The sequence below is a fragment of the Echinops telfairi genome, unplaced genomic scaffold (genome assembly GCF_000313985.2).
Source record: "Echinops telfairi isolate 266 unplaced genomic scaffold, ASM31398v2 ScPeMD7_18;HRSCAF=68, whole genome shotgun sequence".
NCBI classification, from domain to species: Eukaryota; Metazoa; Chordata; class Mammalia; order Afrosoricida; family Tenrecidae; genus Echinops; species Echinops telfairi.
The window spans coordinates 31,407,374-31,434,290 of record NW_022103915.1 but is presented as its reverse complement, the minus strand read 5'-3'; the positions used below and the strand labels follow the sequence as shown (position 1 = coordinate 31,434,290).

General features: G+C 41.6%; 1 protein-coding gene across 1 annotated transcript; it reads right to left on the bottom strand.

Moving 5' to 3' along the window:
- Positions 1-258: 258 nt before the first annotated feature.
- On the bottom strand, positions 259-26,550 carry ALDH6A1 (aldehyde dehydrogenase 6 family member A1). Its single transcript, XM_004698709.2, has 12 exons — positions 26,466-26,550; positions 15,457-15,516; positions 14,303-14,377; positions 13,981-14,142; positions 13,664-13,742; positions 12,936-13,238; positions 11,359-11,480; positions 10,376-10,565; positions 9,496-9,677; positions 7,851-8,030; positions 7,494-7,592; positions 259-2,323 (listed from the first exon to the last, which is right to left on the bottom strand). The coding sequence occupies exons 1-12, from the start codon at positions 26,511-26,513 to the stop codon at positions 2,219-2,221; spliced, it is 1,605 nt and encodes a 534-aa protein (XP_004698766.1). The 5' UTR covers positions 26,514-26,550; the 3' UTR covers positions 259-2,218.
- Between the last annotated feature and the right edge of the window lie 367 nt (positions 26,551-26,917).

Here is a 26,917-nt window from a genome sequence, read left to right as displayed (position 1 = left end):
TACAAGTGCTTATTTGTACCTCTTTAAGGATGAAAAGCATAGATTGCCTTTTGAAATAAGAAGCCTAGACAAAATGTACAAGATTATGGCATACACTTTTCTACTTTCAGTCATATTCATGGTTCTTTAGGGGTTTTTTTTTGTTGTTGTTCTTTAGTTTTAAGCCCTAACAACTCTTGGCTTTGGGTAGAGATGGGGAGTCAGAGTTAATAGGGGCCAAAGTCATTATAAGGAAATATGGCACCATTAAGAAACAAATCAGATTTTTTCTCTAGGAGATTTTTATTTGTAATTTTTAAATTCATAATTCACATAGCATATTATCTGAGAAATGAGATCATATCAGAGCAAAAAGGAAATGAAGTTTATAAGAAATTAAGTTTATAACCCACTAATAGCAATGTTTTAGGTGTACAGATTTTTTTTCTTCATTAGAAACAAGAAACTCTTCTGAGCAGCAAGTAGCTGGTCAAGTGAGCAAAAAGAAATATTCCAATGAGAGCGATATAATTCAAATTAATATTTTTTTAAAAGTGATTTCCCTTAGATGTAAGGAAAACGTAGGAGCCTCTATGAATATATTTAATTCCATTTGGAATTTAGACAATATGACCTACTATTCAACCCAGTCGATAGCTGTTGGACTGGATTAAGTATCACTACCAGGTGCAAGCTGTGCTGGAGCTAAAACCAATCCCCTGCTGTTGAGTCGATGCCAACTCATAGCAACGCATTGGGGCAGACTAGAAACACTCTAAAGGGTTTCCAAGTGGGTACATCTTTATGAAAGCACACTGCCACACCTTTCTGGCGGGTGGGTTTAAATCTGTGACTTTTGGTTAGCAGCAGGATGTTTTAACTACTGTGCTACCAGGGCTCCCTGGGAAAAAAACAAGGCAGTCTATTTTCAGAAGATAAATGCCTCTTGCCTCACTAGGTCTTAAGTGCATTTTATTAAAATTCAGTCACCTTTAATGATGAACAATTCTGATAAAAGTCTATAGACTGCACAAATATTTTGAAAGTTTCTCACCATCCATAACTCACTGAATAAGCCCCATGGAGTAGTTAGCACTATCCAAGTGGCTAATGAGGAAGCAGATAAACCACTGACCTATCCCATCAGGCTGAGCACCGGACAGTACTCTCTCAGAGCCAGCAGCCGCTAGTCCACCGGGTGAAAACCATATCAGAAAGTCAGGGTTCAGTGGGGATGGTAGAACAAAAAGAATCCATTCTGTCCAGCACACCAACTACTCAAATTTAAGTGCTCTTTCATTAAAAAGTATCACTAATGAGAAATGCAAGCAAGAGAAAAGAAGAACATATACAATTCTAGTAAGGCAAGCAATATCAGGCTAATCTTGCTCAAGGCAAGAGTCTTAATCCATTTTTCACAGTTACAACACCCCCTTGATTTCTGGGCCTGTAGTAACTGTTGATAGAAGTATTCTGAAAACTTTTTTTTTTCATCTTTAAAGTCTTACTTAATGGCAGAAGCATTAACTAATGATTCCAGGAACAAACTCTGAAGTTTAACCCTTGGCACACAGAACAAAAAAGTTGCTTTATCCAATGCATACTGAGGTATCCTTGAGAAGTGGTAATGTTAAGCTGCAAGAACACTGGCAATGATAGAATGAAATAGTGGTTCTGAATTACTAGGAAAACAACATGGCATTCAGCAGAGAAGGAGAGAAGTTGCCACACCTTTGGGAAAAGTAGAAATGCATTTTGCCTATTGTGGGATAAACTGGAGGCTCAGGAAAACTTGGCCGAGGGGTTTCCCCCACCAGCATTTATGTCAGGCTGTGTTTGAGAAATCAACCAAAGGCTGAATGATTTCTGTCCAATATCCCCACCCAAAAATTTCTCTTCTAATTATTAGAATTAGAAGACCCTTACATACACAAACTTTAAAGAAAGAGGAACAGTCTTTAGAAAACAGATCTTAAGCTCTCATTCCAAATAAGCATTTCATAGTTACAGTTACCTCAAAATAGAAGTAGGAAGAGTGAATAAAAAACTGGTTTTAAAGTTACACTAGATGTCTCCCTATCACAACTTTGCATTGACTAATGGTCCTGAGAAAGGTTTTAGTGATAAGGTATTTCAATCCCAGGGTACAGTTAATTATTGGGAGAAAGTTGGCAAATGAAGTTGGCAGAGAATAAAGGGAGATAACTCAGGATGGCCTGAGCCTGGACAAAACTTGTTTCTAACAGCCCATGGTAGGCATGACTACTGCGGGTGAGGAAAGAGTGGCATCTTCTTCTTTCCACTGGGAAGTGATGGTCTTCAGCTGAGTGTAGAATTGGATGCCCTAAAAGGAACAAAGTAAAAATGAGAGTATTAGTCTACACTCCTTGGGGGGCAGAGAGGGGTGTCTTCATACCTCCTCTTTTCATCGTCTTTTGAAAAGTGCTACTTGTCCATTCAAGGCACAGGTGCAACCAAAATTCAACATATTGTTCTTGAGATAATCCACATAAAAATTTTAGCATAATACTAGCACACAGTAAACAGTTACATTTTAACGATCATTATTCTGATATCTAGTTATGTTGAATTAGAACTTCTAAGCCAAGAACATTGAAAAATAAAAATTAAACCATGTAATCTGGTAAACTTGCAGGTCATTCTGTCCTTAGAGCTCAATGTCCTGCACTCTAAAGTCAATAGATGTGGTTCAAATCAAACCAGCACTCCTTATTGAGTGCAGTGTAACCTTGGGCCTCCTCTGTGACAGCATTGTTGTGAGGAGTAAGAGAGACATGCATTAAAAATGCTGCCTAAACATCTGTACAAATGTGCCTGAGACAATGGATGTATATATGGATTGTGATAAGAGTTGTACGAGCCCCCAATAAAATGATTTTAAAAATGCTGCCTATCAAATGTAGTTTTCCATTTCTTCCCATGAAAATGGAATAAAAGAATGAAACATTAGACCTTTTGAAATAAAATGGTGAATGATAATCACCTCTATTCTATAGTAAATTGGAAAAATCAAATCCTACAAATAAGTCTGAAGTAAAATGTTTGATATTATATAGTAACTTCTATATCACCTGTGACATGTGAGTCAAAGCAATCATGGATATGCTAGCACGATGAATGCTATGAGCACTCAGCTACTAATCCAAAAATCACTGGTTTGAACCCACCAGTCACTCAGAAGAGGAAACATGTGGCAGTCTGTTTCTGTACAAATGACAGCCTTGGAAATGCTATCAAGCAGTTCTACTCTGTTCTTTTGGGCTGTTATTGCCATGAGTTGGAATCAACTTGATGGCAATGGGCATACATAGGTATCTCTATGTTACATACATACTGTATTTTTGCATATAATGTACAGCATGCACAGGAAAATAATGAGGTGAGTTGTGTGGTTTGCAAAAATCCTTCTAACCGATGCTTTTTGTTGCTGTTGTTAGGTGCCATTGAGTAGGTTTCGACTCATAGTGACCCTATATACAACAGAGCAACACATTGCTCGGCCCTTCGCCATCCTCACAGTGATTCTTAGGTTTAAGCCCATTGTTGCAGTTACTGGGTCAATCCATCTTGTTGAGGGCCTTCATCTTTTTCGCTGCCTCTTTACCTACCAAGCATGATGTCCTTTCTAAGTACTGGTCTCTCCTGACAACATGCACAAAGTACTTGAAATGAAGTCTTGCCACCATTGCCTCGAAGGCTATAACTCTTTCAAGACAGGTTTTGCTTGTTCCTTTGGCAGTCCATAGTACTTTCAATAATCTTCGCCAGCACCATAAATTCAAACGCACATATTTTTCTTGGTGGTCTTTATTCAATGACCGACTTTCTTTTTCTTTTCTTTTTTCCCCCAATGATTTTTGTTTGATTGGGGGCTTATATAACTCTTATCACAATCCATACACACATTCACCATCAAGCACATTTGTATATTTCTTTTTTTTTAAAATAATTTTATTAGGGGCTTGTAAACTCTTATCACAATCCATACATACATCCATTGTGTCAAGAACATTTGTACATTTGTTGCCATCATCAGTCTCAAAACACTTGCTTTCTGCTTGAGCCCTTGGTATCAACTCAATTTTTTCCTCTTCCCTCTCTGCTACCCCCTCCCTCATGACCCCTTGATAATTTACAAATTATTATTATTTTGTCATATCTTACACTGTCTGATGTCAATGACCAACTTTCACATGCATGTGAGGCAACTGAAAATCCCACGCCTTGGGTCAGGCACACCCTGGTCTATAAATTAACTTTGTTTTCCTTTTTTGTCATTTTTTAAATATAACATTCATATATCACATAACTTCCACAGTTAAACCACTTTTAAAAGTTGTATATACATCACTAAAATCAGTTCTAATGCTCCCCTCCCCTTCCCCATTCATTGTTTTCTCCCGAGATCCTCTCACCCTCCTCACCTCTCATCTCAACCTTGTTTTACAACACTTAGATTTACTCAGTGCCAGGCATCCTTTGATCTTTTGACTGCTGCTTTCATGAACATTGACTGTGAATCCAAGCAACACAAAATCCTTGACAATTTTAAACTTATCTCTATTTATCACGTTACCTACTGCTCCAGATTGCTGAAGGATGAAATCCTTGATCTTCATCAGTAAGTGCTTCAAGTCCTCCTCACTTTCAGCAAGCTCAGTGGTGTCATCTGCACATTGCAGGTTGTGAAGCCTTCCTCCAGTCCTGATGCTGCATCCTTCCTCATGTAACCAAACTTCTCTGATTACTTACTCAGCATACAAACTGGCTAAGTATGGTGAGAGGACACAATCCTGACACACGCCTTTCTTGCTTTTAAGCCAGGCAGTATTCCCTTGTTTTGTGTGGACAACTGCCTCCTGATTCACGTACAAGTTCTGGAATTCCCATTCTCCTCAAGGCTATCCATAGTTTGTTATGGTCCACACAGTTGAATGCCTTGGCACAGTCAATAAAAAGCAAGTGCACTTTTTGGTATTCTTTGCTTTGAGCCAGGATCCGTCTGGCATCAGCAGTGATAGCCCTTGTTCCATGTCCTCTTCTGAATCTCTGCCTCAATCTCTGGCAGCTTTCTGTCAATATACTGCTGTGATTGTTGTTGGATGATCTTCAGTACAATTTTACTTGCATGTGGTATTAATGAAATTGTTCTGTAACTTGAGCATTCTGTTGGGTCACCTTTCTCTAATGTGGGTACAGAAATGCTGTCTTTCATTAGTTGGCAAAGTAACTGGACGAGTGAGTGATTCCAGTGCTTCGTCAGCTTGTTGAAACATTTCAATTGGTAGTCCATCAGTTCCTGGAGCTTTGTGTTTTGGCTTGTGCTTTTAATGCGGTTTGAACTCTTTCCTTCAACACCATTCATTCTTGCTCATATGTTACCTCCTGAAATGGGGGAAAATCAACTAGTTCTTTTTGGTACAGTGACTCTGTGTATTCTGTCCATCTTCTTTTGATACTTCCTATATCATTCAATATTTACCCACAGAATTTTTCAATATGCAACTCAAGGTTTGAATTCTTTTTTCTAGAATTATTTCAGTGTAAGATATGCCGAGTGTGTTCTTTCATTTAGGTTTTATAACTTCAGGCATTTGCACATTTCTTTATAATATTTTACTTTGTCTTCTGGAGCTGCCCTTTTCTGTCAAGCTCTTTGACTTCATCCTTCTTCCATTTGCTTTAGCTACTCTATGATTAAGAGCAAGTTTCAGAGTCTCTTCTGACATCCACTGTGATCCTTTCTTTCTTTCCTGTCAGTTTAATGGCCTTTTGCTTTCTTCATCAGGTCTTCTGTCACTGGTGTTCAATGCAGCAAATCTGTTCTTGATATGGTCTCAAAATTCAGGTGGGATAGACTCAAGGTTGTGTTTTGGCTCTTAGGCTTGTTTTAATTTTCTACAGCTTCAACCTGAACTTGTATATGAGCAATTTGCGGTCTGTTCCAGAATCAGCCCTAGGCCTGGTTTTAGCTGCTGATATTGAGCTTCTCTGTGGTTTCTTCCTACAGATAGGGTCAATTTTGTTTTTAATGTATCATCCATCTGGAGAAGTATTCACTTTGGGTGACTGCTGGTATTTTAAATACAGCATAAATATTTTTAAGATCCTTGTTTGATGAAATTGTTATACTTTTGACATAAGATATAAGATACAACTACCCTTTATATTCTATTATTTAAGAACCATTCCTTCTTGTGCTCTTTCTAGAATGCAAACTATCAATTTTATTTTCTAATGATTTGACTTCAACTGTATGAGGTCAATCCTTTCTTCCAAGAATCCTCACTTACCAGACCAATTTAAACCAAGAGGGGTATGAAAAATGGAAGGAAAAACTGTTTCATGCAACAGTTTTACTCTGCATTCTTCCCCCAAAATAGTTTCCAGTGTTAAACTAATCAATTCTACAAGAACGATAATGGGTTGATGATCCAATCAAAGTCAACCACAGGGTTGACTTCTTAACAGTCGGACTGTCATATCCACTGTGCTTACCTATAGTAGGGCAAGCCTATATTGACAACATTTGATTTATTAAGGAAGGCTTTACAATGACTATTTTCCATGGGACTCTAAAGAACTAGGGCTATTTCATTTCTTCAACAAATGTTTGGGCACTTATTTTGTGCCAAGTACTACAGGCAAGTATATAAATTATAAAAATGATCAGTATGGAGGTCTTTTTAACATGGCTTAAAGAGCCCCACATGACTTGGCCCAGCTACCTCTCTCACACCTCGTGTTGTTCTCCCCTCTCTTCCTCCCTGTGCTCCCGCCCATTTCTGCTGTGTGAGCATGCCAGGCTCTCCTATTTTAAGACATCTGCACCTGCTGAAGGCTGTAGTGTACTATTGGTCAGAAAACCATGAGATAGAGCTACTATTGTTATCATTTTATATACGAAGAAACTGGAAGTACAGAGAAGATGCATAACTCCCCCAGGTCACAAGGCTATTCACTAGCGAAGCTGTGATTTGAATCCCAATCATTTAGTTTCAGATATGCCTTGTCTTTCTTGTTCAGTGTTGTACTCATTGTACCTGGTACAAAAAAAGTGTTCACTACATTTTTTTGGTAATCGAGAAACTATTATAGGACAAACATGTGCAATAGGAGCACACGGGGACATATGCAACCCAAGCATTGAAACAGATGATTTGGGGAGGAGTCTATTCTTGACACTGAAGTCTGCCAGATGACTGGGCGCTAGACGAAACCAGGGAGGTGCACAGAAGGGTCACATGGACAGAAAAGGGCACGCCCCAAAGCTTGGACTTTTCCAGGTTCTTTCACCAAATCTGTGTTTCATTGAGTTAGTCAGGAAGAAATCGCTTTAGCAAAATCCCGTGAACTTTTCGATCTTTTCTAGGGGACCTACTGACAACATTGCTGAACTATGTATGATCTCACAGAAGCTGATAGCAGGCCTTACTCCTGAAGATGTTCAAGAAAGTTTCATAGAGAGAAAATAATTTTAAACTGAAAGTTACCTGTTTGCCATAGAAATTGGTGTCTCCTCTGAAGGACGATCGAGAGCCGGTGAATGAGAACATTGGCAAAGGCACTGGAATGGGGACGTTCACACCCACCTAAAAGCAGAATCCACGTCAAATACCAAGGAAAAGCCCAAGCTAAGGGATGCTCCATTCAGAAGCAAAAGGCATCAGAAAGGTTGATTTAATGCCCCCCTTCTACCCCCGAAACTTTTACAAGGAAGAAAAGGGGCATTGTGGGGGACGAGAAGGGTGATCTTTAAACAAGTTGCAGTGACTGATCATCGTTTCCTGTCACCCAGAGAGAGGAAACAGAAGCATCTATAAGAATCTCCCAAAATTCTGTTTACAAACCTGTCCAACATCCACCAAATGGGAATATTTCCGAGCAGTGGCTCCATTGGTGGTGAAGATGGCGGTTCCATTTCCATAAGGGTTGTCATTGACAATCTTGATGGCTTCATCCAATGTGTCTGTCTCCAGCACCACAAGAACTGGACCAAAAATTTCCTCTTTGTAACAGGTCATGTTTGGCTGCCAAGCATGATACATCCAGAAAAGAAGTCAGTCTCTAAGATTCTATGCTTATTTATTACTTGCACTTATTACTCTACCTTTTACATGGATAGTACTCATGTTGGCAATCTCTTTTCCTCTTAAACCACCTATTAAAAAAGTTCCCTGTGTTCTACTTCCAAGTGTCCAATTATACAAACAGTGCCCATTAGTTTCCTAGTCATTCCACCCCTCCCTTTCTTTCAAGCACTGTTTTTAGGACTCATGACATAACTACTGTACAACTTGTTTTTACACAAGTTGTTCCTCAATATTTTCATGAAAATTAACTTTCATACATCAATATAACACTAAACCTATCAGGAGAAACTTTCTGCTTAAAGAAGCTCTATGCTAAGTTTTCTGTAACATACACCATTCATTCTTCTTCACCCCCTTGTCTCTCAAACGAACCTGTACATTTACATTGTTATCAGGTCACAAACATTCAAAACATCTTATATTACCACAGCTAGTGAACTGGGCTTACTATTTTTCTCTCTGGCTTTGTGTTGGAAGATTCATAATTTCTACTAATACTCAACCCTTCTATTATTCAATACTATAATACATTAGTGAGGATACATGAATTTAAAAACCAAGAACACCAAAAAGCCTCTCCCAAACACCAATTTAATCATAAACTTTACCTTCTCAAGGCTTTCATATTTTTTATAAATAAAATTCTACAGCTCAATTATTATTATTTCATCATTTTCTGGTGAATAGGCCAGTAAAGTTTTAGGTAAAGAGGAGGCAATCCAATAAATATTTACTGGTTGACATATTGATGGAGACACTGAAATTGCTATATGATGGGGCTTCAAAAAGTTCATGGCAAAATACCATTATCTTCTAAATCCATTTTAATTGCAGGTCAGTCAAAACAGGGAGAGACAGTGCTAATCTAGAAAGAAGGAGCTCGGTGGTCTGAACCAGGAGAAAAATGAGGCTTTCTACCCTCGTAGATAGTTACAGCCTTGGAAATCCACAGAGGCAGTTCTACCCTGTCTGATAGGGTCACTTTACATTGGTGGTCTAAATATTAGCCTGGTAACTATAAGGTTGGTGGTTTGAACCCACCAGTCATCCATTCCTTAGAAGAAAGAGAAGGCTGTCCAGTCCTGTAAAGAGTTATCGTCTCAGAAAGTCTAAGGAGCCATTCTACTCTGCCCTTTATATGAGTTGGAATCAACTTGACAGCAGTGGGTGGGGTGAGTTTGGCACAAGAAAAACGTTTTTAATGATTTACAAACTGCATATACAGCAAGAGAAGGTGATGGTGGTGAAGAATGAGCAGGGGTTGGTACAATCATTTGAAAGTGAGGGGAAATTTACGTAACATTAAGGCGTAAATAAGAGCTGCTCCTAAGTCAGATGTCATAATCCAGGGACCGCCTATAATCAAAAGTTGATAATGAGATGATTATCTCTGTTTCTTCACCTTGACATTTGAGATGATAGTTGGTCCAACAAAGTTGCCATGTTCATAGCCTTTGACTTTAATTTTTCGTCCATCAAGAAGGATGGACGCCCCTTCCTTGGTTCCACTGTCAATCAGATTACAGACTCGCTCTTTGGCCTGGGGAGTAATCAGAGGGCCAAGATCAGCTCCAGGCTGGTCCCCTGCAAAACAACAAGGCATTAATCATAAATTATGGTTACTAACTATTAGTCTGGGTACTTTGGAGAAACAAATCCACAGCAACTCATGTATAAGAGAGAGTTTTATGCAAAGAAAATGTGCATCACGAAAACATCCCAACCCAATGCTGCCCAAGCCCACAAGTCCAACATTAACCCATACCCAACACCAGTCCACAAAGTCCTTCACCTCACAAAACAGAGGCAATAATGCCGACTGCAGGAGGAAAGCTGAGTCAGTGAATGTGTAAGCATCTCAGCACTGGCAGGGGTCTCCACACGGCTGCTCCAGCACCCAGGGCTGCATCGGGATAGATCCATGTGGCTTCTCCTTGGGGATGTCTTGTAGGAAATCCATCTTGCAAGCTGAAGCAGGGAACTGCTAAGGCAGCTGCACCCGATGCAACCATCACAAAACAAGAGACCCGAGAACTCAAAAGGCGAGGCTTCACCACCCATTTATCCCTCCGCCTTTCAACCAGCACCACATGTGATTATCGGCCAGGCTGGCACAATTAACTAACTCACTAACAAAGAGATGACTCTAAATGAAAAGTACAGTATAAAGAGAAGCAATGGGAAGGACAGACATGATTGCTTCCCTGGCTAGGAAGTGCTAAAATCAAGGGTGAAGTGTCACAGATGCAAAATCTAAAGGCACTAGGCAGATGGCTGATTACCTGCACTGACTCTCAGATTCTTGGCTCGCTCCACTAGTTCTGGCAGCCACTTCTTGGCTTCTCCCACCAGGATCGCTGTTGAAAGAGCCATGCAGCGCTGACCAGCAGCCCCAAATGCTGCTCCAACCAGCTGGTTCAGGGTATTTTCTTTGTTGGCATCTGGCATGACCACTCCATGGTTCTTGGCTCCCTAAAGAAGCACAGAGAGTACCATATATACTCGAGTATAAGCCGACGCGAATATCAGCCAAGGCACCTAATTTTACCACAAAAATTGCATTAAAAAATGTGCTGAGTAACTCAGCTTATACACCAGTATATAGGGCATATGAGTCTTCCTTAGCTCAATACAATTGAGCTATGAAATTAATTAAAGAACCTGAGATTTCAAAAGGGAACTTGAGGAAAGGGCTAGAGAATTCCTCTTCTGTTGCTTGAAGGACAGAGAGATTTATTCTCATTTTTGACACAGCTGAAGTCTTGGCAGCACTGAGTAATTGTCCAGATTACGGTTTCATTATTTTGCCAGCTGATAATGTGTTTATTTAGATCAAAACTCTATTCTCTCCCAGTCAAAAAGAGCCCCAATCACATTTAGTCTAACTGATAGGCTAGATACTGCATCTCAGAGGCAAGAAGAATGCTTCTCCTGAATTAGGGAGGAATCTGTGGCTGGCTGGAATTTCCAGTCACATGAAGAGCAATGCAAACAGAGATGCCAACACTAAAAATGCCAGAAGCTACCGGCAAAGTTAACACAGAAGACATATTTCCTGAAAAATTATTTTCAGAACATGGTTGTACATGTACAGGTGAATAAGATGTCTTATTAGAATATAACAGTTCATGGGGAGATATTCAGGATGAAATGGTAATTAAGAAACACTGGTCTTAGGGTGGGATGAGTGGCCCCTCTAGTGAAGGGTTATTTCTAGGCAATTTTAACACATATCAGAGAGATTAGAGAAAAAGAAATAAGTCACCATATTGGCTTGAACTCTCTTGCCATGTTTCGACCCTCTCTCGAAGATGTACTCTCCTGCCTGGTTGGATCCCACAAAGCTGATTGCTTTGATGTCCGGATGATCACAAATAAAATTCACGGCTTTAAGAAGAAAAGAAAAGATCACCACAAAGGAACAAATGACTACAGGCAATGGAAAATTCCCTCTCCTCACAGCCAGGGACTAGAGAAGTCCCCACGTTTTATTCTCTAACCTGGATTCTCATTTGGGGCTCTCTCCCTGTTTGCTTCTCTTAAGTTCTTCACATTGCAAATCTATCTGGCCCTTCCCCCTTGGTTTTTTCCCTTCTTTGCTAGTCTAAAAGTTTCATTATCTTTTAATTCCATTTTTTCCATAAACGTTTGAAGCCCATTTGTACATTAATTTTCAGACTATCACCCTTATTTTCCTCTAAAATGGCAGCCTTTCAGTACTCCAATCTTTTTGTCCTGTCAGAATGTGATACTTTCCTCAATTGTACTTGTATACAGGGCTCTCAGATATACAACATGAACGGCAACATATTACCATGTTTAAAAGCAAAAGCCCACACCAATCATCTTAGCTACATACAGCCTGGATTTGACAATCCCTAGCAGTGTGACTTGGAGCAAAGTACTGCAATTCATTGTGCCTCAATTTTCTCTTTTATAAAATGGAAAAATAATAGTTCTTGCATCAAGGGGTTGGAGCACAAGGAACAGTGGCTGAAACACAGGCACCCTGTTTAAGTATTAGATACTATGATATGAATTAAAAGGTCTTTAGGAGTCGTGGTGGTGTAGTGGTTATGCATTGGGCTGTGATCTGCATGAATGACAGTTTGAAATCACCAGCAGTTTCAAGGAGAGAAAGACTGGGCTTTCTACTTCTATAAAGTTACAGTCTCAGAAACCTACAGGGGGTCACTATGAGTCAGCATTGACTTAATAGCAGTGAGTTTAGTTTACCATATATACTTGTGTATAAGCCAGTTTTTCAGCACATTTTTAATGCAGTTTTTTGTAAAATTAGGTGCCTTGGCTGATATTCGGGTCGGCTTATACTGGAGCATATACAGTAGTTTTTGTTTTGTTCTTTAAGTTTCTCTTGGGTCCTGGTGGCATGGAGTGGGTTTCGTGTAGGTTGTTAACAGTAAAGCTGGCAATTTGAAACCACCAGCCACGCTGCAGGAGAAAGATGACATTTTCTTGCCCCGCATAGATCTGCAGTCTTGCAAACACACAGGGACAGTTCTATCCTATCTTAGAGGGTCCCTGGGAGTCGGAGTCAACTCCACGGCAGTAAGTTTGTTGTTTCTAAGCCTCAGATCTATACAAATTCTTAGTAATAAATAGTCTCATGAATTCTCTCAATATTTATGTGAAAACTTTTTCCTTAGTCTTATGTCTGTCCAGCCCTAATCCATATTTCTGGACTCTTAATCGATGTATAGAGTTACCTATTAATAAAACCCTGCCTCTATAGGTTTCTTCATCCTACAACGCTCTCATCCCCACCCAACACCTTGATTGTCTGGTAGCCAGATGAACAGCCACATGCAGGAAGGTAGTTACCATCATGCTGTCCATGGATGACATTCAGAGTTCCATCAGGGGCACCAGAGTCCTGGAGCAATTTAGCAAGAAGCATAGTTGCTCCGGGAACTCGCTCTGATGGTTTCATTAGGAAGGTATTTCCACACACCATAGCCATTGGAAACATCCATAGAGGGATCATGGCAGGAAAGTTGAACGGAGCAATGCCTGCACACACGCCCAGGGGCAGACGATACGAGAAAAGGTCCATGTCTTTGGTGATGGATGGCATGGTCTCTCCCAGCAAGAGGGACGTCACACTACAGGCATGCTCAACCACCTCTGGAACAGAGAATAAGAAGACAGGTCACTGGCTCTTCACACGACATGCTGCTTAGCTATGCCAGGCCCTACCTACCCCTTCAGACAGGGAATGGCTCAGGTCACTGACAGAAGATAGAAACACTGACTTGCACTTCTCGGTGAAGAGGCTGTACAAAATGCAATTCTCTAAATGGGAAAAAGACAGTGAAACGGATATACCTGCAAGCAGATCATTCAAGTTAAATAGAGAATGACACTTAAATCAATCTCACCAGTATCTGGGAAGTATTGTCATTTTTTTTCACAAGAATTAAACAGGGTTTAATAAGAAAGGACAGAAATAGCTACATTATGGAAGAAGCAATCTCTCATTTTGAGATCTTTGCCTTCCATATTGCTTTGCTCCTTCCCTAAACCACCCTCTTAAGTGATTCCCGGCTTACGAAGGCCTCGAAACACATCTCCTTCGGCATCTGCTAGGGTCTTCCCTTGTTCCAACGTGATTAACTTGGCGATTTCTTTCTGCAGGGAAAACACAGATAGAAACTAGTGTAAAGATGTGCCTCCTTTTAGTTCTCAAGTAGCCAAAGAAGAACAAAAGCTGGGGAGAAGCAGTCCTGGGAAGGGCGTAACGCACATCCTCTCTCTGTGTGTACGTCTGCATGGTAGCATCAGGGAGAGGCAACTAAAGGGGCTGCTGTGGGAGTAGCAAGTATCCCCTAAGCACCAACTGGGAACATTAGCCATTGCATTTTCTTACCAAGTTTTCTTTAATGAGCTGCTGATAGCGGAGCAGGACCTGCTGACGGCTTAACACGGAAGTGTCTGCCCATGCGGGAAAAGCACGTTTGCAAGAAGCAACGGCTGCGTCCATTTCAGCCTTGGTGGCCTGAGGAACCCGACCGATGACCTCATTGGTAGCCTGATGAAAAGCAGCAGCACAGGGTACTTGGTTCCTGCCCCACGTTTTCCATGACAGAGGCAGGACAATCTGCTTCATGAGAGGCCCGCCAGCCTCCCACTTTCCCACTGTGACCCCAGAATTCTCGGCTGGTCAGTTTAACTCCCAAAGCTATGCTTACTGGGTTGTGGATATCAATCCATTTGTCACTTTTGGAGTCCACGAATTTCCCATCGATGAAGAGTTTCACAGTTGACTGGAAAACAAGACAGAAAACTTTGCACTAGTTCACTATTTTGCTTCTCCTCTCCCCTTCACAAAGAGGACTCTTCTGCTCTTGATAGAAATGTTGCTACTAGAAAAGGAATACACAATATATTTGTCTGTAATCCCAGACCACAGATATTAGTTGATGACAACTCATAGTAGCCATAGACAGAGCATCTGAGGCTGTAAAATTTTACAAGAACAGGTAGCCTCATCTGTCTTCTACAGGGTGGATGGTGAGTTTGAACCACCAGCCTTGTGGTTAGCAGTCCAACGTTTACCCAATAATCACTCAGTGCCATCGAATCAATGTTGACTCATAGCGGACCCCCCTTCCCCACCCCTGTGGGTTTCCAAGACTGTAACTGTTTACAGGAGTAGAAAGCTCAGTCTTTCTTCCACAGAGCTGCCTGGTGGTTTTGAACAGCTGACCATGGAAGATCACAGCCCAATATATAACTACTATGCCACCAGGACGCCACCCATATTTGTCTATAGTGTATATCAAAATGAGATCAACATGGTGATGTTTCTGAGAATTGGGAATTCCCTGCTAATCACACAATGGAACTGAATTACAATCAATAAATAAGCACACTTCACTGTGATGTTTATACTGAAAGAGCGTCATACTTTGTGTTGACAATGATCAGCTCTTAAGACTTTTGAGCCCAGATAATTGTCTGTCACGTTTCCAGGGGGCAGGTATTACCTTTATGATCAAAAGACTTAAAAGAAAAGTTTCTATCTATATATGTTTTTTCTGAGTAGTTTACATCCGATAAATGGTAAAAATATTAAGAACACCATGTTACAGTGTGTACATACTTCCAAAGAGAAAGGATTTTACTCCTCAATTCTTATTTAACAGATTTTTGGCTCTGTAAAAGGCTTACAGTCAGTCTATAAAAACAACTCCAACAACACCTTTAGAAGTCATGATAATGCTTTGCACGTTTTGACACAGTAATCTTAGTTCAGAAGGGAAATATTTCAAAAGAAGAAAACAACTTCATGCAGGGTTCCTTCTTAGAAGCCACCTTTTAGTTTTAAGCCTAATAAACTCACCACTGAAGAAGAGGAGAAGGAAGAGGATGGATACCAGGTGGACTGAACCTTGGAAGAAACCTATGAGGTAAAAGAATGATTATTTTGATAAATGGGAACATAAAATTATTAAAAACTTAATGAATTGCTACTAAAGACTTAACATTATACTACTTAGGGTTGGGGCTCCCTTTTAAGGACCCTATAGTCTTGGCAAGAACGATAAACCAGAGTGCTTGTGGTTAGATGCCGTTCAGTTGGCCCCTGACTCACAGTGACGCCATCTGATAGAAAACTGTTCCAGCCTGATAACAAGGGCTCAAGGTGAAAGCAGATGTTTTGAGAATGATGATGGCAACAAATGTATAAATGTGCTTAACACAATGGATGTATGTGTGGATTGTGATAAGAGTTGTATGAGCCCCCAATAAAATGATTTAAAAAAAAGAAAAGAAAACTGTTTCAGAGTTTTCCTGGCTGACACAAATGCTTCAGCTCCTGCTACCAATGGAGAAGTTGTAGCTCCAATCTACTCAGGGATGCTTCTTTAAAAGGTGGGCCTGGCAATCTGCTGCTGAAAGGTCAGAGCCTTGAAGCCTTCTAGGTCACTAGAGCTCTGCAAACATGGGGCTGCCATTGTTGGAATCAACTTGGCAGCAACTGACAACACTAACCTTCATGGATGCAATTCATCAGGCCTTTTCTTCTGCCGAGATATTGAGTGGGTGAGCAGCCAACTATAAACCACTTGCACCAGCCACGTTCCTTAAACCACAGCAATAAAGGCCTTGATTTCTCGGGTAACCCAGGGTCGTTGAATTGATTCTAACTCATAGTGACCCTAGAGGACAGAGAAGAACTGCCTAGAGTTGTGGGGACTGTAAACCTTTTACAGGAGCGGCCGGCCTCATTTTCCTTCCAGAGTGGCAGGGAGGTTCAAACTGTTGGTCTTGCTGTTAGCCTAACGTATAGTCCAGTACATCATCAGGACTCCTTAATTTCTTTAAAAAAAAATCATTTTACTGGAGGCTCATACAGCTCTTATCACCATCCATCCATGTGTCAAGCACATTTTGACATTTGTTGTGATCATCATTTTCAAAGAATTTTCTACTGATCCCTTGGTATCGGCTCCTCATTTTTCTCCCTCCCTCATGAACCCTTGATACTTATAAATTAATAATTTTTCATGTCTTACACTGACCAATGTCTACCTTCACCCACTTTTCCGTCCCCCTGGGAGGGGGTTATAGGTAGATAATTGTGATAGGTTCCCCCTCTCTTCTCCCACCTACCCTTTCCCCTCCTGGTATTGCTACTCTCATTATTGGTCCTGAGGGGTTTATCTGTCCTGGATTCCCTGAATTTCAAGCTCTGATCTGTACCCGTGTACATACTCTGGTCTAGCCAGATTTGTAAAGTAGAATTGGGGTCATGGTAGTTGGGAGGAAGCCTTAAAGAACTAGAGGAAAGTTGTATGTTTCATTGGTGCTATACTGCACCCTGATTGGCTCATCTCTTCCTTGTGACCCTTCTGTAAGGGGATGTCCAATTGTCTACAGATGGGCTTTGGGTCTCCACTCTGCACTCCCCCTCATTCACATTGATATGATTTTTTGTTCTGGATCTTTGATGCCTGATGCCATATACACTTCATGGTCACACACACAGGCTGGTGTACTTCTTCTGTGTGGACTTTGTTGCTTCCGAGCTAGATGGCTGCTTGTTTAACTTCAAGTCTTTAAGATCCAAGACGCTATATCTTTTGGTAGCTGGGCACCATCAGCTTTCTTGACCATATTTGCTTATGCAATCATTTTGTCTTCAGCGATTGTGTCGGGAAGGTGAGCATCATGGACTGCCAGGTTATTAAAACAATGTGTTCTTTTATTGAAGGAGGACTCCTTCATTTCTCACATAGTCTTGATTTAAACATTTAACTATGAAAACATTTAACATGGTATCAAACAATAGGTTTGAATACAAAGCAAATGAAAAAGTATTGCTACAAAATAATCTAAACTTCATTAAACTAAAATACCAAAACATGAAGCTATTGTTTCTCAACATATCCTCCATCTAGGTCTAAACATGTCTGAAGGCAGTGAGTCCAACTTTCTAATCCTTCCCCAAAGAATTCTGTACTCTTTGATGTGTACCACATCAAAAGGGCAGTTTGGGCATCCTTGAAGGATTCAAATGATGTTTCTTTTAAGTGATCTTTGAATTTTGGGAACAAAAGGAAGTCTAAAAGGGCAAGATCACGGTTGTAGGGTGGGTGGGATTAAGGGTTCCAACAAAATTCTCTAGGATAGCCCTTGTTACTCTCTCTCAAAGAAGGAGCAAGTGCATTGTCATGATGAAAAAATAATCTCCTTGAAAAGTCATGGCAAGTAGAGTATTTAATTCCTAACATGGCTATTTTGGTTACTGTTACTTGTAATGGATGTAAGGAATGATATGCTACAGCTGAGAAGAGAATAGCTGCTTCTGGAGTGGCCTGGGGACAAAGCCTGGTTGATTAATAAGAGGTCAGTACCTTCTGGAACCATCCTGCCAGTCTCCAGGTCATAAGTACACAAATAAAGCACGGGGGTGAAGATCATTAAATTTAGGTATTATTTAAATGCACACACTCATCACCACAATCAATTTTAGAACATTTTCTTTTTTTTTTTTCATTTTCTTCATTCTTATACACATCATTAGGTCTCTATTTCCCCTCTGCCCCTGCCATAACTCAAACTTTTAATCTAGTTACTATCTCTATAGATTTACCTATCCTGGATTTCATAGAAAGAAAATCATACCAAACAAAGAAAATTCCAACAACAACAAAATACATCACAGAAAAACCTCAATCCAAAAGAAAACAAAATAATACAAAACTAGAACAAACTAAAAATAGGTTGAAAGGGAAAACATGATAAGATACAGCATTTTAACCTAATTAGACCTGTCATAGGAGACCTGGTGGCATCCTGCTGGTCTGCCAAGCACAAGATCAGTAGCTCAAACCCACCAGCTGCACTGAGAGTGAAAAAGGAGGCTACTCACTCCCTCAAAGATTCAGTCTGAGAAACCCACAGACAGTTCAACTCCACCCTACAGGGTCTCTAGTCAGACCAACTCGATGTCTCGATTACTGGAAAGTAATCTGTCTGAGGATAAGACAAGTCACATCCCTGAGTCAATAGTCCGAGGGAATTCAATGGAGGCTTAATTCACATGGGGACTCTGCAAATAGGTTTTGGCTTTCACTGTCTTCCATCGCCTCCTGTAAGCCAGGTGCTCTGAATTTAAGAAGCAATGCTTTTTGACCTACCCTCATATATGGTAACCTATAAGCAAGTGTTAATCTAGAGTACAATATGCCCATATAGTCCTTGAATCTGGTTTTTCATATTATTTGTAATAGGCCAAAACTTGGAAACAAACCAAATGCCCCCCACTGAAAGAGTGAATGGGGAAATGATTTGTGGTCTATCCATGTACTGAAATACTACTCAGCAGTAAACGATACATGTAACCACACAGATGAATCCTAGAATTATTATCCCAAGTCAAAGAAGCCCAACACAGAAGCAGCACATATGAGGTGTTTTCAAAAAATTTTTGGAAAAATTTCATTATCGTGCTATTCCATTTTTCCACAAATGTTCTCAAGCCTCCTTGTACTTTTTTATTCCATCTCCATAAAACTAGAAAATGCAGCCTACTTGATAGTGTCAGAAAGTGAGTCAGTGATTGCCTGGAGATAGTAGAGAAGGGGAGGAAGGGTGGGAGTGAAGGATATGTTCATCAACTTGATTGTGATCTTTTCAAGGATATATTAAAGTTTATTGGATTGTACGTCTTAAATTCATGTACAATTCATTTTATGCCAACTGTATTTTAATAAAGCTGTTAAAATGGTACATATACCTTAAAGGACAGTATATCCTGTAAGTAATATTTGATAAGGTATATCCTACAGGTAATACTTGATGGGTTATGAATGGTAAATGGCATGGAAAGTCAGTTATGGTAAGGTAACTTCTTTATTATTAAAGACTTTTATTGGGAGCTCTTACATCTCTTACCACAATCCATACATTCATGCATTGTGTCAAGCACATTTGTACATCTGTTGCCATCATTTTCTTTTTCTTTTTTTTTGTTGCCATCATTTTCAAAGCATTTTCTTTCTATTTGAGCCTTGGTATGAGTTGCTCATTTTCCCTCCTCCCCTCTTCCCTCCCTCATGAACCCTTGATAAATTATGGATTATTATTTTCATATCTTACATCAACCTCTGTCACCCTTCACCCACTTTTCTGTTTTTCGTCCCCCTGGGAGGGGGTTATATGTTGATCCTTGTGGATCCCTTTCTCACCCCACCTTCCCCTTATCCTCCTGGTATCTCTATTCTCATTGTTGGCCCTGAGGGGTTTGTCTATCCTGGATTCCCTGTGTTGTGGGCTTTTATCTGTAGCAGTGTGCATGTTCTGGTCTAATTTGATTTGTAAGGTAGAACTGAGGTCATGATAGTTAGGGGGAGGAAGCATTAAAGAACTAGAGCAAAGTTGTGTGTTTCATTGGTACTATACTGCACCCTGACTGGGTCATCTCTTCCTTGTGACCCTTCTGTGAGGGATGTCCAATTATCTACAGATGGGCTTTGAGTCTCCACTACTCATCCATCTCCCTCCCACCCCCATTTACATTGGTATGATTTTGTGCTGGGTCTTAGATGCCTGATAACTTATCCCATTGACACCTCATGATCACAGACTGGTGTGCTTCTTCCAAAGTGGGCTTTGTTGTTGCTCAGCTAGATGGTCGCTTGTTTATCTTCAAGTCTTTAAGACCCCAGATGCTATATTTTTTGATAGCCGGGCACCATCAGCTTTCTTCACATTTGCTTATTCACCCATTTTGTCTTCAGCGATTGTGTCTGGAAGGTGAGCATCACAGAATGCCAAATTATTAGAACATAGTGTTCTTGTGTTGAAGGAGTAGATAAGGTAACTTTTAAATATAGCTTTGTAACACTAAAATGTTACACTATGTAACACTAAATGTAACATTGAAAATATAGTTTAAACACTCTAAAAAATAGCTTGTATGTTTGTTATAGAAAGACATTTTAGAAATATTCAAGGCTATTCAAATATTCAAAGTGATTAGGAGCTCTGCTTGGGTAGTCGCTTACAAGTTGAGCTAACCATAAGTTAACCATGAGATCAGCAGTTCAAAACCACCAGCAGCTGCACAGGGAAAAGATGAGGTTTTCTAGTCTCATCTAGTTACAGTCTCAGAAACCCACAGGGATAGTTCTACCCTGTCCTACAGGCTCTCCATGAATCAGAATTGATGCGATGGCAGTGAGTTGTTTTTTTAATCAAAGTGAAATACTCAAAACTAGTTGAATCAGTTGCCATAAAATAGATTCTGCCTCATGGCAAACCTATGTGTGTCAGAGTATAACTGTGCTTTATGTGGTTTCCAAGGGCTGATTTTTGGAAGTAGTGCACCAGGGCCTTGTGATGCACTGGGGCCACCAGTCCCTCGGGTAGCAACCAAGTGCCTGAGAATCTGAAATACTCAGAACCGAGTTGTAAGAGAAAGCTGCTTGCCTGAAGGCAGACTGTGCTAACCAGTGTTGCATGAAGCACAAGCAGGTGTTTGTGCCTCCAGCTCTGTCCTCAGGAAGAGGTGCCAGGCCAGTGGGTCAACAGAGAATCCTAACAGATGCCTACTCTGCTCCCTCCCCCATCACCCATAAAACTATTTCAAGTCATTAACCCTTTCCTGGAGCCCACTGTGTCTTATTTTCAGCCACGTTCCAGTACACAGAACTTGGAGTGCACAGTGGTGTTCAATCAATACTTACTGAAAAAGAAAGGTCCATAGGGCAGCTATATTGCCTGACTGGCCCCCATGCTGGCCAGGTTAGGTGGCCCTTTTTTGGTATTCCCAGAGCAGCCTATACTTCCCCCAGCAGTTGCTCTGTGTGCTGTCTGGTTACTTACCAGCTAGACACCAAGACTAACTTCTAAGAGGGTAGACCTTGCATCTATCTATCTTTTCCTCCACCTTACGGAGTTGCCCTGATCAAGCTCGCTACATACAGAAAGAATTTAGCATATTTGTTGGTTATACCTACTGGATATTAACACAATATTACTGCATTATTATTGTAGATACTATTTTCTTTCTTTACTGTTTCAAAACTGTCAGTTCTCTTAAAACTTTCAACTCTGCTACTTCTCATTCTTAGGAACTGACTTTTTCCGCCCTAGTCAGAGAAAACAGAAACCACCAGATGAGAACTCTCAACTTCCCACTAGCAAACCCACTCAACTGGCCTGTCCTATGCCCATTCTTTTCTCTCTCCCTCCTCTTTCTTACAAGGAAAATGGGACTGGAACACAGAGGTACACAATGAGTATCTGTAGACTGAATGCAGAGGTTGTTGACCTTTCATCAAAGGCAACTACTCTTTCTTGTTCCTTAAACTTCTCCCCATTCAACAGATCTATTATCAGCATATAGCCACAGGAAATACATAACCTCTCTTCCCCAAGCCTTTGTTCCCATCCAGTCTCCTTCACTAACAGCTAAGCTTCTTGAAAGAGTTCTCTATACCAATGATCTTTATTTCATCTCCCACTCACTCTGCAATCAACTGTAACCTCCAGGAACGAACATTAATGACTTCCATGGATGCTTCCCAGCCCTCCTTGGATCTGACCTCTCCACAGAGGTGACGTGAGTAATCACCCACTCCTTTCTGAACCCCACTTGTCTTCTGTGTTGTCCACTGTCTCTCCCACTGGTGGCCACTTTGTCTCAGCCTCTTTGCTGGCTCATCTGTCTACAGGGCCACTAATTGCCCAACTCTTCACGGCTACATTCCAGACAGTCTTTTGCTTTCATTCCATATACTATCCCTAAGTGATTTTCTACTCTTAGGACTTAATTATCTAGGTCTGAATGATGCCCCGATGATGTAGTTCTTAGCTGGAATCGTTCTCTTCACGAATGTCCACGTAACAAATTGCCTTCATCACATCTCTACTTGGATGTTCCTTAGGTATGTCAAAAAAAAAAAAGAAAAGAAAAAAGAAACGCACAAATCTTCATCCTCTCATCAACTTATAGGCGTTTCGTGAACAGGGCCATATTCACCTAGCTGCCCCCACAAAAACCTGGATGTTACCCCAACTCTTCCTCTTTTTCCACCACAAATCACACAAGTCCTAGCAATCTGTCTTCCAAGAGCTGGGCTCTCGTCATCACACCCGTCCATCCCCTCACTGTCTCTCACCCGAGACTTCCTAAAAGGACTCCCAACCTTCAATTTTTAACCTACTGACTCTAGTGTCTACCCTATAGCTAAAACAGAAATTTGATTAAGCCACTCTCCTGGTTAAAACCTGTGATAGTGCCCCACTACTCTTAGGATAAAGAGTAACCTCAGTATTGTTTCCAACACCCCATCTTTACTTCTCCAATTTATAGTTTAGTTTGTACTTTGCTGTGCTCTTCGCTCCAGCCAGTCAGAACATGCTCTGTGCTCTCCCTGCTTTGCAACATGCCGCTCCCTTGGCTTGGAATTCTTTCAAGCTCCTTGCTTGGCTCACTCCTAATCCTCTAGGTTCCCTTTGGCCATCCCTTTCTCCAGGAAGTCGCAATCTCAGGTCTGACACAGTAGAGTTCACAAACCACCCTGAATTCCTCTTAGTGCTCATACCACTTTGAGGAATAATAGCTTGTTTAATTATCCAGCTCTCTCCCCTTTGACCAGTAAACCATTGTGTCCTCAGCCCTTGGCATGGTTCCTGGAGTAAGCATTCATTAATTTTTGCCAAGTGAAGAGTGAGTCCTCATCAAGCAATCTCTTGCTATTAGCTTTGCTTCCCTCTCTTATAGGGCAAAAAATGCACTGATCCAATGAGAAGGGTGCAGAACACACTTGGGAGCCAATGTCACAGAACCCTTTATGGACCAACGATCAAAGGGGACACAAATTTGCTTTGTAAACTTTCACCTACTGCACAATAAAAAAGAAAAAGAAATGAGACCAAAAATACCCAGAACAGCTCACTTGAGCATTCTAAGCCACTTGGTTTTCTTTCTTCACTCACACACAACTTCCTGTTGTCAAGAGGGCATAGAAGGTATTATAGCCAGTGTAACGCATAATCATATGAATAGTTTTTGACAGGTTGGTCACTTTTCTTCATTTCCCACAAAACTCTTAGCACTCGCAATGTTGTTGAGGAAACTAGCCTATGCTCAGCTGCACCAAATTTTTTGCTCTCTCAGTGTGTACTGCTTATTTCACAGTGGCTATTTCCTTTATCAGGAACTCCCTTCTCTCATTGACTGGCCTACAAGTCAGTTCCAGGGCCAACCCCGTTTGGAAGCTTTTCCAGAATTGTTTTAGTTGAGTTTGGAGCTCCGTCTCAATGTTTCCATTGCACCCTCAGCAGAGCTATCATTTTGCACTTATTATATTACACTAAGGGAGCTTTCAGGAACCTGGGTGGCGTAGTGTATTATGTGTTGGGCTGATAATGGCAAGGTCAGTAGTTCAAAACCATAGCTACTCCATGGGAGGAGAAAGAGGAGGTTTTCTACTCTTATAAAGAGTTACAGTTTCAGGAAAACACAGGGGCAGTTCTACCCTGTCCTATAGCATCACTATGAGTCAGAATCAATTCAATGGCAATGAGTTTTGTAATGGAGCTTTCAGTGAGTATTTTATCTCGCTTATCCCAAAGCCTGAGAAAGTGCCTGATGTAGGAAGAGATACCAAGCTTTAAGTCCCGAGTTCTCAGCTAAGTACCAAGTTGAGTGACCTTGAGTGATCATAAGTGACAGGTACCTTATGTAATATATTTGATTCTAATCCTCACTCCCTGAAAAGTGGCAGAGCTGAGCTAGTACGGCGACATTTCTCAGTATCATGATGAAACTCTGTTCTTTCCACCAATCTCACTGAAGGAAATCTCCTAATTTTTTAAAGACTGGTTTTGTAATCTCTAAGTGGGAGTGAGAATATCTCCTGAAGCAGAGGTTGCAGATAAATATCACCAGCCACCTTAACAAAGAAGATAAATTGAATTCTCATGAGAACTGAAAACATGAATTCTCCTCTCCTTTATAAAATCAAAACCAAACCCACTGTCACTGAGTGGGTGATTACTACTCAAAGCAACCCCATAAAGGACAAAGTAGAACTGACCCTTAGGGTTTCCAAGACTAAATTTTTACAGGAACAGGCAAGCAGCCGCATCTGTCTCCCTAACAGTGACTGGTGGTTTGAACTGCCGACCCAACATCTAAGCCATAGCACCGCCAGGGCTCCTTATTTTCATAGTCCTCTTAATATCCAAAGCTGCCAGAAGCTAGACTATTCTTTGTTTCACGCTATAGCTAGCAACAGCCAGTTCCAGAGGATTATTATTTCTGTTCTTTTTCAAGTTAGTTCATAAGCTTCTTTAAATGAATCAGACAATAGTGTCTGTTTCTGCAATGAAGTATTTGGAAGTAAGAATCTTCTGATGAGAAGGACAACACTATCGGGTTAAGGCTCTCAGTAACTCATTGTGATGGTGAGGGGTCAAGGAGAAAAAGCCAATTCCTGTACAAGATTTGTACTGGAAAATACATGGTGGGAACTTTGTTTCTCCTCCAAGAACTTCTACTAAGAAAAGCTACTAGTGAAACAATTATCCCAGCAAGCCATATGAAGGGGTAGAACTAGACAGTCGGACAAACACCCCTCTAAGCTCATTTCCCACAGTGTCATGTTAAAGAGCATACTTAAATATGAACCTTGCTGTCAAGAATCTAAAATTTACTCTAACTGCCACTGAGTCAATACTGACTCACAGTAACCCCTGGCTGTGGGTTTCTGAGACTAACTGGTGGTTTCAACGTGCCAACCACGTGGATCACAGTCCAATGCATAACCACTACACTACCCCAGCTCCTTAACTTTCGGTGAAGCCTGGCAAACACCTAGAAGCCCGGCTGTATAGAGGAAGTTCCCAGACTAGATGCAACGGATCACATGGGCAATGTTTCCAGTAAGTTTGAGAATCTTGCCTGCAGTAGTTCTTGCTCATATTCTAAGTCCCGGTGGGCTGTGAACAGCAGTGGAGAAGCTAAAGACAGAGCCAGCGATCACCAGGCGCAGGCCTGAACCTCTGCCATCTCCTCGGAGGCTGGCTTCTGAGAGGATCCACTTCCCACACGTGGAGCCGATAGGCGGTGTGGGGTGTGGGCCCTCTTTGAACTGACTTTGGGGAAGGCACTTAGGTCTTTCTTGACTCCTACATTTACCATGCTGTTTTAACAGTGTCAGTCCCTTGAATGTCCGTGGGTAACTATGTATCCTTCCTATCCACTCAATGTGAAAACTGTAACCTTGCTGAAGCAAAGTTTTGCTGAAAGTAGTGGCAAGAAAGGGGGCAGTCCAAGCCTGGGGAGCACACAGCCTTAGGGGGATAGCTCAGCAAATGGTTAGCTTTGGTCAAAACCTAGTGTACACTTTTAACAAGAGATCCAAAGTTCACTCAGTGACCCTCGCCCCTCGCCCCCCTCCCTTCCTGCCTTACTTCTAATGCAGGACGTGAAAGCATGGTGGAGGAAGGGCGGAACCTCCCCATTAGTGACAAGGGAAAGCAGGTGACCAGAGGTAAGTTTCTTGGGAGAGAGGTGCCTGGCGCAGGCTTGGTGGGTGGGTCGAGAAATGAGAGGGCACAAGAGTGAAGGCAGGGAGAAGCAGGGCCGGGACCAGGGGGGGGATGGCGCAGCTGCACACAGGCACGGGGCCAAGGTTTGATGGCCCTGGGCCGAATCTGAGGCGAGGGAGGAACGGAGCGAGGGGTGGGGAGGACAGGTCAGGAGTTTACTGCGGGGTCGATCCAAAGGTGGCTGCGCCAAGAGGCCAGTCCCACCGAGGTTGGCTTTCAGGGTGGACAGAAAGGATCCAATTTCTAGCTTCGAAATCCCTCGGCACCACCCTCACTCGCCTGCAGGATCCGGGCCCGCACGGCCGCCGCCGCCACCACAGCAGCCATGGCTCCTCGCCGTTACTCCGCCACCTCTGCACTCGGTGGTGTCTGCCCCAGCGCTGTCGCTGCCAGGCCCCACCCTTTCCCCCTGCAGGACCTCCCCATTCGCGGAGAAGACTAGCTCCTTAGTCAATCACTTTACCCCGATTCCTGACTCCACCCCTCAGTCCCAGTCCTGGGGAAATGCGATTGGCCAGAAGTGGAAGCGCTCTTGCTCCCTCCCACCTCACCAAATTCTATTGGCGGATGTACGGAAGACGCCCCTGACTTGGATACTCCACATTGAACACACGGGAAGACGCCCCCTAATCCGGAATCTCGATTGGTCACAGGCACGCTCGCGGTCCCACCCCCTCACGGAGGAAAGTAAATAAGAACTTCCAAGAATTATGCCCTGACCCCACCTCAAC

Coding starts and splice junctions, on each gene's coding strand:
- ALDH6A1 (XM_004698709.2), bottom strand. CDS start 26,513: ATGGCTGCTGTGGTGGCGGCGGCGGCCGTGCGGGCCCGGATCCTGCAG. Junction 15,517..26,465: donor TGCGGGCCCGGATCCTGCAG/GCGAGTGAGGGT, acceptor TTTACCTCATAG/GTTTCTTCCAAGGTTCAGTC. Junction 14,378..15,456: donor CCTTCTCCTCTTCTTCAGTG/GTGAGTTTATTA, acceptor CTTGTTTTCCAG/TCAACTGTGAAACTCTTCAT.